At 37.2% G+C, this 17,125-nt stretch overlaps 1 protein-coding gene across 3 annotated transcripts in view; it reads right to left on the minus strand.

Moving 5' to 3' along the window:
- LOC113514612 (uncharacterized) overlaps positions 1 to 16,685 on the minus strand; it is a 34,660-nt gene extending 17,975 nt beyond the window's left edge. For 2 of the 3 annotated variants that reach the window (XM_052901157.1, XM_052901155.1), the window contains exons 1-4: positions 16,279 to 16,685; positions 13,342 to 13,542; positions 12,697 to 12,856; positions 8,307 to 8,520 (exon numbers count right to left, since the gene is read on the minus strand). In XM_052901157.1, the coding sequence (XP_052757117.1) occupies positions 8,307 to 8,520; positions 12,697 to 12,856; positions 13,342 to 13,542; positions 16,279 to 16,600 (897 nt within the window). In that variant the 5' untranslated portion in view covers positions 16,601 to 16,685. Of the gene's footprint in view, positions 1 to 4,664; positions 4,873 to 8,306; positions 8,521 to 12,696; positions 12,857 to 13,341; positions 13,543 to 16,278 lie in introns of all 3 variants that reach the window. The other variant, XM_052901156.1, reaches the window with a different exon arrangement.
- Between the last annotated feature and the right edge of the window lie 440 nt (positions 16,686 to 17,125).

Here is a 17,125-nt window from a genome sequence, read left to right on the forward strand (position 1 = left end):
TGGAGGTCGACCCGATAAGGTGTATTGCTAGCAATGGGTTCATTAGACCCCATTGCTAACAATCCCTTTCGTAAGAGGTGACTTAGGTAGCTTAATGATCGAAGAATGGACATAAAAAAGACCTAAATGCGGTTGCCAATCCGGCTTCCATACGTGGCAACTACTGTCAAAACATCTGTTATGGGGGAGGCCTATGTAGAGCAATTCTATGAACCTATAGTCAATTCCTATGCACTATTACTAACAAATTAAGGTACTATCAAGTCGACCACCACGCGGGTTGTCCCTGGAAACCACTGTGGTAAATTCCTGACGAATTCGTCACTATGGGCCAATATTATGCTTTCACCCTCACCTATCATCCCTCACTGGTGACCCGCTAGCGTATACCGATAGCGCAGGCGGGGATACCATTTCATTTTCCATAAATTCCAATTTCCATCACTTTGTAAAAAACAATTTAACTTATGACAATTAGAATGGAAAACAAGCTGACGGCCCACCTGATGGAAAGTGGTAACCGTCGCCTATAGACATGAACAGTACCGTGGACATAACAGAGTATACTGCGAAGCTCATGTGTTGCCACTCCGTCTTTCGTACAAAGCCTCAGTCTGGCCTAAGCCATCCTGTATGTAATATAATTTATTATTACTACTAGATTATATAGATACTGTGTCTCCATACAAATGCTTCGAGAAAAACGGCTCAACTTTTTCATGCAATTTTGCGTGATAAATAGTTACGAGTGATCCCTTTATAACTCCAATATTTATTTTGTCTTATAAATTCTGCATCTTTTTAATACGTAACAACACAATTTATTTATTAAATAATTAAATATAGATACGTCAAGATACATTGTGTGCGTAAGTATATAGAACATTTACCAGAGGGTGACTTTGTACAAAAGTCAATTGCTTGGGTACCTCTGTCCCATTCGTGTTTCAAACGTGAAGCAGTTGTGTTTGCATGGCTGTGTTTCGGTTTGAAGAATGGAGTGAATTTACAGGGCACAAAGGAATAACACTTGAGCCCTCAGGAATGGCAACTAATCAAAATACCACCTCAGTGATATAAAAAAAAGAATTATTTTTTTTTATATCACTGAGGTGGCAAACAAGCATACGGCCCACCTGATGGAAAGTGGTTACCGTAGCCTATGAACACCTGCAATGCCAAATAAAGCTATGCAAAATAGCTGTGTTTCGGTTTGAAGGGTGGGATATGGCGTGAATTTACTGGGTACAGAGGAATAACATCCGAGTCCTCAGGAATGGCAACGCATGGGGAGTATCATTGGCGAAACAGTATACTCTGTTATGTCCATGGTACTGGTCATGTCTATAGGCGACGGTTATCACTTTCCATCAGGTGGACCGTCAGCTTGTTTGTCATTCTAAGTTGTATAAAAAAAAAAACTTATAAAAAAAAACGAGTCAGCTAATTTGACAATTAGCTGAAAAGCAGGTGGCTCTTTTTTAAGACTCTATGCTCTATCTATATAATCAAAGAAAAGTTCGTTGGTAGAACGCGTGACTGGGTGCACACTAGGCGCGGTTGCATGCACAACGTGCACCGTACACGATGCTATGCGAACATGAACGGTAATTACACAGTTATACTCGTATTTTGCACTGCAAACAAACTGTAACCACAATTGTATTGTAGCAATACACAGGCGAACGACGAGATGTGTCGTATACACACATACATACACATTGAAAATATTTGAATCCAGAACGCGGAATCGAATGTTAGAAAATAGCAAAAAGAAAACCCATAATAATCCGATATCAAGCCACAAAATGTTAGTACAATATACCGCCCCCGTTAGATAGAAGCGCCACTAAGTTCGCCTTCAAAATTAATTAAAAAAAAAAATTGATTGAAAAGCAACAATGAGACATTACAACAAGTTACCTTTCTACTTATTATTCATGCCCATTTATTTATAAAAAAAACTTAATATCTCTGCAAACTGGATGGTCTTAAAAATGCGGAAGCTAAACATACACTCCTCGCAAAAATTAAGGGAACATAAAAATTTTTGAAATTTTTGGGTGATTTTCAACAGGCTGTATTTCAGTGAAAAATAATCGTACAGAAAATTTAAAAAAAGGGTTTTGAAGCTTGAAAACTCTAGTTTTCAGATTTTATGTTCCCTTAATTTTTGCGAGGAGTGTAGGATACAAGGATATTAACAATATCTTGATTACGATGCCACAGAATTGATATTAGATACCATTTATTGATATTCGTATATAGTAGTGTATGTCTTTTGTATATTTAATTGTATGTATTTATTTATGTAATATTGAAAGTACATAATTATTATTATTATTATAACTGATATAATTTTCCGTTTTATGCGCATGTCTTCACGAAGCACCTAATAACAGAGAACGATGTAATTTGTTTTCGTAAAACTGGCTTAGTATTTTAATTTAATTTATATTTGTAAATCACCGTGTCTTGGTAATCTTATGAACTCCCGCGTTACAGGTTCGCCTAGTGCGGGCTCCAATGTACTCGCTGTTGTAATTTTTTTTGTATTTAATAAATAAATAAATACTACTACACGTAATGGAGATAGGTGCTCAAGCAAACGACTTCTGTACAAAGTCTCCCTTTGGTAAATTGATGGAAGGGAATAAGCAAGACAATTAATAAATATAACGATACAATTGTATAAGTACAGCGAGGCGGTGGTCCTATTGCCGAGAGCAATAATAATAAATAAATTCTACAATAAAGGTACCTAGGACCCACAATTATTGTACAAAATTAATTTGTATTAAATTTAAACAATTAAAGTATTATAATTATAAAAAATCGCCGTGTGGTCCCGGCATAGAATAGACCAGCCCTTTCTTTCCCGTGGGTATCGTAAGAATCGACTAAGGGAGAGCGAGAGATGGGCAGCAGCGTCCCTCTTAAAAAATCTCTAAATCCTAAGCCAAGCGTGGCAACTTTAAGCAAAACCCCCCTTACGGGGAAGGCTTATGTCCAGCAATGGACGGTTAACGGCTGAAATAATAAAAAAAAAAAAAAATATAAAATTATAAAAAAAAAACAACGACCCAACCTACTTCTTTTTTATATATTAGCCAGCATATGAATCATATTATACCACAATGATTCAAAATCATACTACAATTGTTCAAATACTGACAGTGTGGACACTCCGCAAATGCCACTAGGATAATGGTAGAGCTGGCCCGAACCCAACGCATCAGACATGTGTCTGACAATGACGAACAACTTCAAAATATTGTAAACTTTCTTATATGTCTCATTTTATTCACAGTGTTAATGTAGCAGACGGTTGAATAAACGGAAAAACAAAAGTACACAGGTTCTAAATTCGACTGGGCCGGTCTAAAGGATAATTCACTCCTATTAGTTCTCACTTTACACCAACAAGCTGGGACCAAGTGGATACAAGTGGTATGGGATAAACAGGCATGGAAACACGGAGTTCTTAATTCAAAATCAAATTCTTATATGGTATTATCAAAGCATTAGGCTTAGGTAGTATGGATACCGATCCGATATCTATATATTGGGTTCCTCTGTACATTGATAGCGGGAAAAAGGTCACCACCCATTACGATATTGCCCATATCGGTCGGATATTTTTTTTTTATACAACTTAGAATGGCAAACAAGCTGACGATCCACCTGATGGAAAGTGGTAACCGTCGTCTATAGACATGAGCGGTACCATGGACATAACAGAGTATACTGTTTCGCCCACGATACTCCTCCATGCGTTGCCATTCCTGAGGACTCAGGTGTTATTCCTCCGTACCCAGTAAATTCACGCCGTATCCCACCCTTCAAACCGAAACACAGCCATGCAAACACAACTGCTTTACGGTTGAAACACGAATGGGACAAAGGTACCCAAACAATCGACCTTTGTACAAAGTCTCCCTCTGGTAATTATATTGGGTTCGTCTGGACACTGATGGCGAGAAAAAGCTCATTACCCACTTTGATATCGCACATATCGGTCAAATATCTATTTTCAAATATGTTAAAAATCTGTAATCCAAAGATGTTTTTTTAATAACAGACTAACATATTTATTATTAGACTAGTATATAAATATTATAGGTAAAATATATAGGTATTGCTATATATTATATTACCCACAACTACAAAACCTCATTCGATCCAATGTTATAATTAATTTAACCGTTAGATATTCTCTTCATGCAATTATTAGGTTTTCCTATTCAGTTAGTGGTTAGTCGCTTTATAATGCAATTATGTAACATTCAAATGTTATTCAAAACATTAAGTTAGTTTACAGGCTTCGAGCGTTGCACCGAATATACGGCCCGCCTTAGCAAGCAACAGTCCAGCCCGTGAACGCTGGCTACGTTAAAGACCACATGTTCCTATCACCCCGTAGCAAACGAATCTATTAAGAGAAACGTTATGGCTGGAGAGTTCATGAGATAGAATGAGACGGCAACATGCACTGTCTTGTTCTATCTCAGGAGTGCTAACCGAAGCGATTCTTTTAATAGATTCGTCTGTACCTTATTTCGAGTGGCTGGTATTTAAACTTGTTAATTTTGATGCGTTACATTCCATCTTCATGCATAACATGAGCCAATCTGATGCGTGCCTTCCATGCAATGGTACGACACCTGGAAGTACTCCGCCGCGTCCAGGTGGAAGGTGGTCTGGTCTATGACATCGATGAGAGGCGTGAGGACGGCGTCCCTCTTGTGCCTGATCCTCTGCAGCAGAGGTCGGAGCCAGTCTGTGTTGGCTTCGCAGTGAGCGTCCAGGAATATGAGTACGTCGCCTCTAGCCGCCCGGGCGCCTCGCATGCGGGCTTTTATAAGACCCTGCCTGGAATTAGGGTTGCCACAACAGATATAAAATATATCTTCTACTGTTCCGTTATTTTTTATTACTGCACTAGCTTTTGCCCTTTACTTTGGCCGCGTGGGTTTTATAAATAGGAAATTCAATGAATGAGACCACGTATAAATGGTGTATCAAGGTATAATATATACTATATTTTAAAATAGACTCTTAAGTACACACGTGTAAAAACCACATTCAATTTGATGCAGTAGATTTCGCGCGATACCGGAATAAACATACAGAAAGACAGGCAACAATACAAATCTTTTTTATCCAACTTAGAATGGCAAACAAGCTGACGGCCCACCTGATGGAAAGTGGTAACCGTCGCCTATAGACACGAGCAGTACCATGGACATAACAGAGTAAACTGTTTCGCCCATGATACCCCCCATGCGTTGCCATTCCTGAGGACTCGGGTGTTATTCCTCTGTACCCTGTAAATTCACGCCATATCCCATCCTTCAAACCGAAACACAGCCATGCAAACACAACTGCTTCACGGTATAAACACGAATGGGACAGAGCCAAGCAATCGACTTTTGTACAAAGTCTCCCTCTGGTTTGCCATCTATTGCTCTTACACGACCTCTCTCGATTAAGTTCACCTCATATTAATTTTTCTTAAATGTCTCCCGTGTCCAAATATTAGCTAGTTACAATTTTATTATATTAGTAAGATGAGAAATATAACAGAAATGTTACAGTGAAAGCTGTTATTTATACTTAAAATTAATACTAATGTCTGGAACTAACAGTCACTAATATGTCACAGTCAGAGGGGACCGCTAATAAAAAAAAAGGAAAAACTGTGTTCTCCGTAACGCTATATTAACATGTCAACGATGAACTAAACGTACCAATAGTTTAGATCACCGTAATTTTTTACATCCGACAAAATCTTACAGCTACTTCATATTTCCTTGTTGAATTTTTCAAATACACTTAATTTTAAATGTAACAATAATAGATAATAATATAATAAATTAATGATCTTCCTATCCTTATCCCGATAATAATCGGGATAAGGGTAATTGTTCCGACATCCTTTCCTAATTTCTTTATCCATTCGTACTAATATATTCCCATTAACTTATTAACAACTCCAATTCAAATTATCGCGCCGACCGGCGACCTCTGTGTTTGAATGTTAAACGAAAAATATCATTATGGCGGTCGCTAGTACCTGAGCTTGTGTCGCTCATACTCTAAGCGAAAAAAGACTAGAAAATCTGTGGAAATTCGCGTGCCTTTTACTTGCTAATTGTGAACCTAACCAGTGTTGGTGTGTGGAAAAGGAGTCAAAGCCATAGGGTGCACCCAAGGTCTTCAACTACTCAGCAAGTTATCCCGGTCGGTGAGTCATACTTTCTCCTTTCTATATCCGTCAATGCATACTCTTCTGCTGGATTCTAAGGATTCCTAATATGTCTTCTAGGCAGGTGAATAAAATCCCATAGCTTTGCTCTGAAGTTTGTCGTCATAATCTACCAGTAATAATATCCAAATAATAATTTGGGGTCGCGTAATATGGTTTTATCCATATTATAAAAAGATTTGTCTTATAATTTTACGACCGGCCGCCTGCCTGCCTTATAATAAATTAATAGTATTAGACAATAATAATGATAATGTGAGGGTGGCCGGAGAAATTGCGCGGGCTGCCAGAAAATGACGCCGCTCATTTCAGTCCTGTTGTGACCACGACGCGGTGCACATCACGTCTAAACGTCGGCGTAAAAATCAGGTATGTTCTGTACTATTTATCTGCAATTGCGTCGCGTTAAGTACCAAAAGTGTATTTAAAATACATTTTTTGTTTTTGAAACACAAAGTTTTAGTGATAGGTTAAAAAGAATCTTATTGCATGATTATCATTTTAGAGCACTTATAAAATAATTAATTCATAAATATTAAAAACAAAAATTGTTTTTTACAATAGACAGATAATTCTCACGTGGCTACATTCTGGCACACATACCTGTGCACGTTCTTAAACGCACAACTTATCTGAGACAGATGACACTTACGACTAATTCCTTGTGGACTAAGGTGCCATGGTTCCATAATTTTTAATTCCACTTAAAACACTTATTTACAACAATAATTGACGGACAGTAATAAATAATAATAAAAACAGAATTGGTGACATAAAATGGTGATCGTGCATTTCTAAAAAGGTGATGTAAAAGCGACAAACAGCTCACTCAAAGACCAGCCACAATCAACGTGCAGCTGCGCAGTTGGTATTCTACAATGCAACGACACTAGCAAAGTAAAGATAACAGTTATAGAAAAATAAACGGTAATAAATATTAACATACAGGAAACACATTGGTGATACGTGACGTGAAAGAAACTGAAAATACGACGGACGTAACACAAGAGTCAAAATACAAACACGCAGCACGGGAACGTGATAAAAAGAAAGCACGGATCATAGACATAATACATGGTGAACTCGAAATCGTTGGTATAATTTTTAAGGGAGTGTTTTATGTAATTAAACATTTTTATTTCACTGAACTAGGTGTTATCTTGCAAAAGTCCATATCACTGGTTAGTTGATTAAAATTATATCGAAATTGTTTTTAGAAAATTGACCAGTTTTGTTGAGAAAACAATCCATTAAGAACACTAATGATTTCGAATGATTCAATAGTGAAATATATGAAAAAGACGGTGATAAATAAATGACAAATCATGTGTTTAATAAAATAAGCGTGCAGTATATAGTAAAATTTTCTGTTTATAACAGACGGGATTTAATGGGATTATTTAGATAAACTATGATAAATTATCAACACTGATCGTGTATTTATTAATGCAGAAACCATCAATAAAGAGACACAATTTGTATATGACAATGAGTGGGTAGAAAATATATTTCTGCCTCAAAAGCGGAGGCGCGACATTGTTACATCTTTTCACTCGTGACTGTGGTAGGTGTAACCTGATCGAAACGTCGAGAGACCCCTGGTTCACCATGGGTAACAGGTATCGTGGTTTACCTAAATGATCGCGTTAATTCCCATCCCTTATAAACCATAAACAATGCAATACACTCGAAGTTAATAGTTGCATTTTCTTCGAAAGGTGACGACGTATGAATACGTGTCAAGCTTTTCTTTTCATCTTCAGCGGCAGCAAAAGGCAACTAAAAGGACAAGTACACCAGTGCACGAGAAAAAGAACTTTTAAATCTTGTATCTGGCCAATAAACTAGAATTCCTAGAAACAGACTACGATCAGAAGTGCAAACCAAGAATAAAAACAAACTGAATATTGGGTGCAATTCAAAAACTCTGCAGAAAAACGTGAATACAGACACCTTGCAAACAAGACGATCACAGCACACCACAGACAAAGAAAGCAAAACTCAAACGGACGGAACACAAGCAACACGTAATGTAGACCTGGAACACGGCCGGGTCCTGCACGCTGTAGTAGAAGTCAGAGGCGCCGACGACGTCTATAATGGGCACGACGACGGCGTGCGGCGCGTGCTTGATCCGGCCGAGCAGCGGCCGCAGCCAGTCGCGCTGCGCCTCGCAGTGCGCGTCCAGGAACACGAGCACGTCGCCCGCCGCGTAGCGGGCGCCGGCCAGCCGGGCGCGGGTCAGGCCCACGCTGTTGGATAAGCCCATACCACAATCTGGAGTTTACTCCTATAGGTGTATTTAGAGGAGGGAGAGGGGGCATACCTATCCCAGAATTATCTAGTTCCCACCCAAGATCCGAGAAGTACTTCTAGTTACACCTAAACGTATCTGAGAGAATATGTGCGGCTTTGTTGTGAGGTCAGGAAAATAATTTATACACTTTAATGATTGCTAACACTTGGTAGAATCTGGAATCATGTATAAAGTAAGAAGACTTCATATTTCAAATTGATTTTATACATTAATTTATGACACATTTGTAGGCATCCATTCTCGCTCGTTTGGCGCGTACTGCAATAGTTTACGACTGCTTAACGATCGTACAGCTGCGATAAGCCTCAGTTTTATATCTCCTAACATACATATACAAATGCTATTTTCTTCTCGCATGAATATTTCATTCGACCCAATACACTCTAAGCTTTTCATTCACGTGTAACATGTTACGTGCCCCCCGTTAGGATTTCTTTTGTGGGCAATGTTTTTATTTCAATACTTTAAACTTATTACATCGCATGCTGTATTTATCTACGAGGTCTGTCCGGAAAGTTCGTATAAAAGTGTTCTGGAATGCGAGAAAGAGGAGTGGGGAGGCCAGGTAAGCGCAGGACCCCTTCCTTATGTCCCTAACAATGCTTCAGTTCTGGTCTGACCGCCGTGCGGTGCGAACTGGCTTGTCACGCCATCTGTGAAGTTACCTCTTAACGAAACCCCGTCGGCATGGAGCCCGCTTCCGTTGAAGAGCAGCGCGTCGTAATCAAGTTTCTCTCGAAACTCGGCAAGAATGGCCGTGAAATTTTTGCCGATCTCAGAACAGTTTATGGGGATGATGCTGTGAAGGAACCAACCGTCCACAAGTGGCTAAAAAGATTCAGAGAGGGCCGAGAAAGCGTTCAAGATGACCCACGTTCAGGACGTCCTTCCACTTCACATTCCGACGAAAACGTGGAAAGAATTCGAACTTGTGTTAATGGGGACCGTCGTTTAACGGTCAGACAGGTGGCTGAAGAGCTTAATTTGGGCAAAACCGTGGTCCACGAAATTCTAAGAAACGAACTTCAAATGAAAAAAATTTGCGCCAAGATCGTTCCGTGAGTTTTTGAGTAAAAATTCCATTACGGTGACCGAACACCCCCCTATTCGCCGGATTTGGCCCCGTGTGACTTCTTCTTGTTCCCAAAAACCAAATTGGTACTTCGGGGGCGGCATTTGGGGGACATAAATGAGATAAAAAAAGCTACGACGGGGCAGCTGAGAAACCTACAACCAGAGGACTTTCAAGGAGCCTTCTCACAGTGGAAACGGCGTTGGCACAAGTGCATTATGTCACAGGGGGAGTACTTTGAAGGGGATAAAATTGATTTACCTGAATAATTGTAAAATAAAATTTTTAAAAACTTTTATACGTACTTTCCGGACAAACCTCGTATAAGTAATTGTACATTTAGACCGCAAACTCTTTATATTGTACACGTAAAGGTAGCAATTGTTGGCAATAAATACAATGGCGCAATCAATCAAAACAACTTAAGCCTTAAAACCATAAAATAAATGTGTAAATTTTAAAAATACCACCTCGAGAGATGAGATTTTTTAACGACGTTAACGTTTCATATAATTATGGATACGAGCAAATCATCTCCAAATGAATACAATTCTAAAACTTTTACGATTTCTATTAAGACATCCAAAGAATTATTGTAATTGTAACACCTATTATTTTTCTATTTTTTTTTTGTCACCACCAATTCACAATTTCCATCAGACATTTAAAGGTTGATTAGAAGAGATCTCTTTTACGTGACAAGTCCGCCATTGTACTCCTTATTTTTTTAAAAACCCTGTATCCTATAAATTTAAGACTTTATTTTACAATAATGTGTCATAAACAAAATCATAATGATTTAATAATTATTAGATGGTAAAAAAAATTAAAACCTTAAAAAACACAACCGTTTTTTTTTTATTATAATAAATAATGAAATACTCCTTTATTAACACTAGCAACACAGGTAATGTTTATTAATCTATGCTACTCGTATGTACGTCCTCATTCAGAGTCAAGTCCCAAAAAACAACTTCATGGCTACCATATCTACAATATATACTTTGAAACCCAAAACATAGCCTTGAGGTACTCCTTTGTTTTCAATATTATATACAACTAATATATTCTCGATTGATTACTTACTTACTTACAAAGGTCAAAAGATTATTAATCTAACCCTTAGTATCAAAGCCAATTTATACAATAAATACCGTTCCATTTTAATTATCATAGTAAATGCATTAATGTTAATTGCTTACCAGTATTCTACATATGTTTTGTTCAATTACAATATTTAATATGATCTGTCTAAGTGTTATTATAACACGAATAATACTAGGGAAAATGTTTACGATAAACAGAAGGTGATTACAGAGCGAGACTGTGAGAAGATCGATTGTAACAATTCTTGAAGCAAAAAACCGTTATAGCACCGAGCTAATTGAATTGACGACGCTAACGGAAGTGGAAAATCGTACGTTGTATTTTAGACGTAGACGTAGAGTTGTGATACTACAAATAAATTCTGTTAGATATTCTGATAGGTTTATTTTGTCGTAAAATACACAGTAAAATATACAGTACATTTTCAACCGACTTTAAAAGGAAGGTAGTTTTCAATTCGCTTGTATGTTTTTTTATGTCTGTTACCTCATAACTCCGTCAGTTGTAAACCGATTTAAAAATATATAAATTTTATCATAAACAGTTCAGTAGTTTAGTTTTAAAATAAAAAAAACAACTGGTTTTTCCACGACTGAAGTCAGTTTCTTTATGAAACAATCTTATACTTCCCGAGAAAGTGACTTTGTCATGAACGCACCCACCCGCGATAAACGCCGCAATGTTTCGTAGAAACATTTAAATTTCGAACGTGAAACAGCGTTTTAAAATATAGATTTTGCTTAGTAGTAACAAAAAAACTGTTGCTTAAAGAGTTACAAAATTAAAAATGGCATCAACACGGAAATAAATTTTATTCATTGAAAACTAATTGTCAAAATCAATTCAAAATTAACGACATAGTTAGATAAGGTAGCCACAAAAAAAATCAGACGAATTGGAAAGCTCCTTTTAGAAATCGCTCAAAAACTTCATAATATTTAAAAGATTTTCCCATTCTAGAATTCACAAACCAACTGTAACTAAATAAAGGGTTTTTGCTACAAAAAATATTTCATGGAGACAACATCTACTGTGATCACCTCGAAATCTATAACACTCGTCCCAGTCTGATACTCAAACGTGTCTTGCTCCACCATGTCTATGATGGGGGTGAGCACAGCCGTTCTCTTCTGTTTAATCCTCTGCAGGAGTGGTCTGACCCAGTCCGTGTCGGCCTCGCAGTGCGCGTCCAAGAATATTAGTACATCGCCAGTGGCCGATTCACTCCCAGCTAGTCTTGCACGGGTCAATCCAACCCTGAGGTCACATTCTACTATTCTCACTGCACTAACATTACCTGTCATCTAAATTCTGATGATTTGGTATAAATCTCTGATCACGCATAGTTCTAGATAAAAGGTCGAATGTCATAAAAATGGGCCAGCCAATTGTTGGTTTATACAAAGAATGACCAATGACACTATATTTTTTTTATAGGGGCTAGCCAAAGTGATCACACCCCACCTGATGGAAAACAGGTAATGTGGTCCAAACGTGAGTATCGCCATCACAACAATTTATGCTGTGTTGGCTATCGTCATCTTTACAGCCTACAAATATACATCTTCCACATTCCGCTTAAACACAGCAGGATTAAAGGCAGGAAAGAAACACGTGACCACCAGGAAGATCAGGAAGGGAATTCCAAAGTTTAATAACTAGACGTATGTATGAACCCATGAATCTTTTGGTGAATATCAACAAGACATGAGGAAAGGGAAAGGGATTGTCAGGTTGACCTTTAAGATCATCATAATCCTTGTGGATTTATCAAGACTCACAATAGTTTAACTGGCCTGATTTCATTTTCACCTATTATCTCTCACCGGTAAGTTTAACCACTAACGCGGACAGATTTACCTTTGCATTTCATGTAAATAAAATGATTAACCATACAATCACGATGATAATTATTAGTCAGAAACAACTTACCGATCCGGTAGCCGCAGTATCCTGATCAAGTCAGGTGGAAGCCTCGTCCGGATGTAGTGGCTCAATTTACCCTTGAGCTCGGGTAATGTAGAGTTGTCATCCACTAGGATGATCTCTTTCAGGTATACTAACGGGGAGTTCGGGTCTTGGCCGGGGTAACCTAAGTTAGAAGAATTGTTTTGAATTATACATGGAGTAGACAAAAAAATGCTATAAAGCAACCTACAAATTACGATAAAGAATAAGTAAACTGAAATGGTAATGGACTGGTCGCACAGCTTGATGAACAGACAACCTAACCAAAAAATGAAGAAGAAAGGTTCTTGAGTGGCGAAGGCAGGCGGGGTTAAAATTCCATTTTTATTTCTTGCTTTGAAACATGGCCCCTAACGCCGTCAGTATTCACAAAACCATACCATAAAGCCTATATAGGCTGAAACCGCGGTTTCAGGGACATTTTCTCTTACGAATGGGGTTTTCTAAAAAGGGTTAAAGAGATTTCTTTAGGATCAGCAACGCGCGCATAATGCCCCAGGTATTTTAGGCGTTCATAGACTACGGCAATTGCTTACCATCATTTGGGCCATATACTTGTTTGCCACCTCAGTGGAAAAAGAAAAAAATACCAATACAAGTCGAACTCACCCAGTGTCATGGTGCGGCCGGTGTCCCTGTCGACGAAGTTGGCGTGCTGGTACCAGGGCTGGTCGCGGCGCGCGCTATTCACCACGCTCCATATGGTGCGCACCACCACCGAGTACGGCTCGTTGTGGAAGATTATCACCACCGACGCGGACGGTAGCTCCGCGTCGTAAACCACGCGCTTGCACGCCGGGTTGCGGTGATCTGCATTGGTTTATAAATGTTTTTTTTTTTTTTTATAATACAACTTGCGGCTTGTAATCTTGCCGCAAACGAGCTTGCGGCTCATTTGATTTTTTTTATACCACCGCGGTGTCAATAAAGCATACGGCCCACCTGATGGTAAGTGGTTACCGTAGTCTATGAACGCCTGCACTACGTAAGTGACTACCGCCATTCATAAACACTCACTACACTGGAGGTATTGCAGGTGTGCTGTCGACATTTTCAAAAGGAATATGCTCTTCTTTTAAAGATTACGATATCGTATCCATTTGGAATGTACGAATGTAGATATTCTAAAATTTTGTCTTGTACACTACTTACTTATACATATTAAAATTTAAGACCGAGACTTAAAGGGACGTGGTTACAGGTAAATAGTACCAACGTACTTCATATTTATCACCGATATTTCTTTTCCTTTACCTGTAATAGCGTCGCGGTCAAATCCAATCGTGAATTTAAAAAAATATGTATTGTACCGCATGTATAACGGTTTGTTCTTAGGAATTGTTTGAAAAGGTGGCTAGCTTTTATCATCGCACCGCTCGCCATCAACAGGGAGTTCATCCTCGCACGCTTGACCCTAAATGGTCTCGTACAGTGCGGTTTTAAAGGAATTTTCTCCCGCGAACGCTCAGACTGTGGAATGAGCTCCCTGCCGAGGTTTTCCTTAGAAACTACAGTATGGGGTTTTTCAAAAAGAGTATATTAAGGTTTCTTCAGGGTTGGCAAAGCGCACGTGACACCCCTAGTGTTGCAGGCGTCCATAAACTACAGTAACTGTTTACCATCAGACAGGCTGTACGCTTATTTCACACCTTCATGGTATAAAAAAATTATTAGTGTGTTTGAATAGGTACAAATTAATATATTAGGTATATACCATGTTGCAAATAAATTTTATTTGTTCATTTCAGTTGTGATGAACATTCAGTAGGTGCCTGCCTAATACAAATTTGTACAAGTGTACAATTGTCAATATTAATTAATCATTTTGGTAATAAAAGTGTAGCAAGGTCTTGCTGTATCTACACATATACACACACAATATATGCTGGACTTTATTATATTAAATATTCTATAATACATGCATGTTTGATTAAAATGAGTGAATTTATAATTTACAGAAAAACAAACGTTCTGTAAAAAATTCATCATCAGTTTGGTATAAGCAATTTTTCTAAATGACAAGGGAGAGGTTCACTCACATATATTAATGGTATATGTTGGCGAGCACCAGTAAAAGATGCAAGTGAATAATGTTGGGTTAGTTGGCCTATCATTGCAAATTCACTATAAATAAACCACAAAACATGGACCATGTGGACGTCAATCTAACAGGGTATATTGTTCACAGTTTTCACTCAATAATACAACTGGATTTATTATTTATTTATTGATTGGATTTATTATTTTGTTTCTAACTTTCACCCACAACTTTGTCCACCTGATATATAGGATTTGTTTACCAACTGTGATAAAAAGTAGCTTAAGGATATACTGTCACCATCCCATATATTACATGTATAGCAAACTTCACAATGGTTGGTCAAGTTGTTAAGGCACTATAAAAAACAAAGCTTGTATTACTACTTGTTTGTAAAATCTTATATTTATAGTTAGATTGGATGCCTTAGAGAATATTTTCTACTTTTTAGTTCATCTGATAAAAGTTATAACTGGATAGTGGGGGCTCAAGACCATTCAAAACTTTTGCTTACCAAAGTGTGGCAATGTCATAATTACCAGTTAATTTTAAAAAAGAAATATGTACTGTAGCTGTACAGTTTTTACCCTCAAACCTTCTACAGTTTTCATTAAGCTTCTCAAAGGTTGACTGTAAAAGATCCTTCTATGTAGGCTCATCATTATATTTAAAACATTTTTGGTGTTTAATGTACTTAAATTATTTATATATATATACAGTACATAATATGTATATATAAATAAAAAATAATAAGTAAACAATTTTCAATGTTTCTTATTGATTATTAAAAAGTGATCTACTAGGGCACTAAAACATAATTCATAAAATATGTTACACATAAATTTACCAGTAAAAAGTTTACACCTACTTCATACTTTTGCTACAGAAAGACCTTTGTAAATAATTAAACAGAATAAGTGATTGTGTGACTTTGGTAAGCAAGAGTTATTAATGGGTGATTTTTTACATTTATTACATATTTTTAATACATATTTTTAGCAGTTGCCAATTAATGCCTGAAGTAATAATGGTGATAACAGATATAGATCACTTTAACAGTACCTGGGAAATATTGGTAACACTGTTATCAAGGTAAGATAATTATTGTTAATAAGTTTTGCAAAAGGTAAATTTATAGTTTGATTTCCCATTCACATTTGTAGTTTCCAATTTGCATTACCAAGCTCAATCAATCAACCATGGATACATTTTATATTTTTTAGAATATAAACAAAAAATTTAATAGTCATATTCAAACCTTCTGGAGAAAGACAACTACTCAAACCTCGCCCTTTTTAAATTTTGAACACACCAATTTAAAAGTCGCCGGCAATCAAAATACTGCTATGTGGACCCGACATTAGGAGTGATGTAGGGAATTATGTTCACAACTTAATACATTAAAAGGTCTTAATAAAATTTCTAATAACTATTCAGACTCCGAACACTACTTTTAACATTTATGGTTACTGCGGTCTGGATTTAAAGTAATTAAAACGGGCGTTTACCTTTTAAAGTCCTGTTATATGCGATCCTTTCGCTTAAATGGACGTTGATGGCCAGTTTCTTTTCCGATTCCTCGCCCAACCGCTTGTCTTCCCCCAGCAAGTGTGCGGCAACTCCACCTTCTCCAAGTCCTGGTATAATTCGAGCCTCATCTTCTAATATTTGCCTTTCGTATTCAGCTTCTATTGGATCTGAAAGTTCCGCTTTCGTCGCTCGCTTCCCACCGCGATAATGTTCAAATAAAGCTAATAAAGACACTACTAGTAGCAATAGAAGACATATTTTAGCTACATGATAACACTTTCGTACTGGAAAATATACCATATTAATATCAAGTCCACAACAAAACAATAAATCGCGGCACGAACACCCAATGTTGTTGTTGCCCGACAACTGACGTTTTTGACGTTTATAATCGCCATGTTTGTTTACAGTTTAACTTTTTAAAACAGGACGCCGATGTATAAACAAGAAACATGCTAATCAGTCGTATCACATTATTTTAGAAATATTTCATATTTTTTAGATTTTTTCAGCACACATTTAAAATCATCAAGTCAATATCGTGACTTTTGTTGGCTACCGTTTTTTTTTTTAATTACATGTATTTTTTTTGTTCTACAGTATGTATTTATTTTCTTCAAACGTTTAGTTTTATATGGTTCTGTTATAAAAAAAAGTAAAATAAGTTTGTTTAAATATAACTTTAACCCGTCCCATGTTTTACACTAAATCCTATTCAGCCATAAATCCTCCTTCAACTCTTTATCCACTTTAATTAGAAGAACGGAGTTACCTATCAATACTTACGGAAATTATAACTCTTAACTAGTATAAATATATAACCAT

The sequence above is a fragment of the Galleria mellonella genome, unplaced genomic scaffold, assembly GCF_026898425.1.
Source record: "Galleria mellonella isolate WM207_F2 unplaced genomic scaffold, CSIRO_AGI_GalMel_v1 utg746, whole genome shotgun sequence".
In the NCBI taxonomy this organism is placed as follows: domain Eukaryota; kingdom Metazoa; phylum Arthropoda; class Insecta; order Lepidoptera; family Pyralidae; genus Galleria; species Galleria mellonella.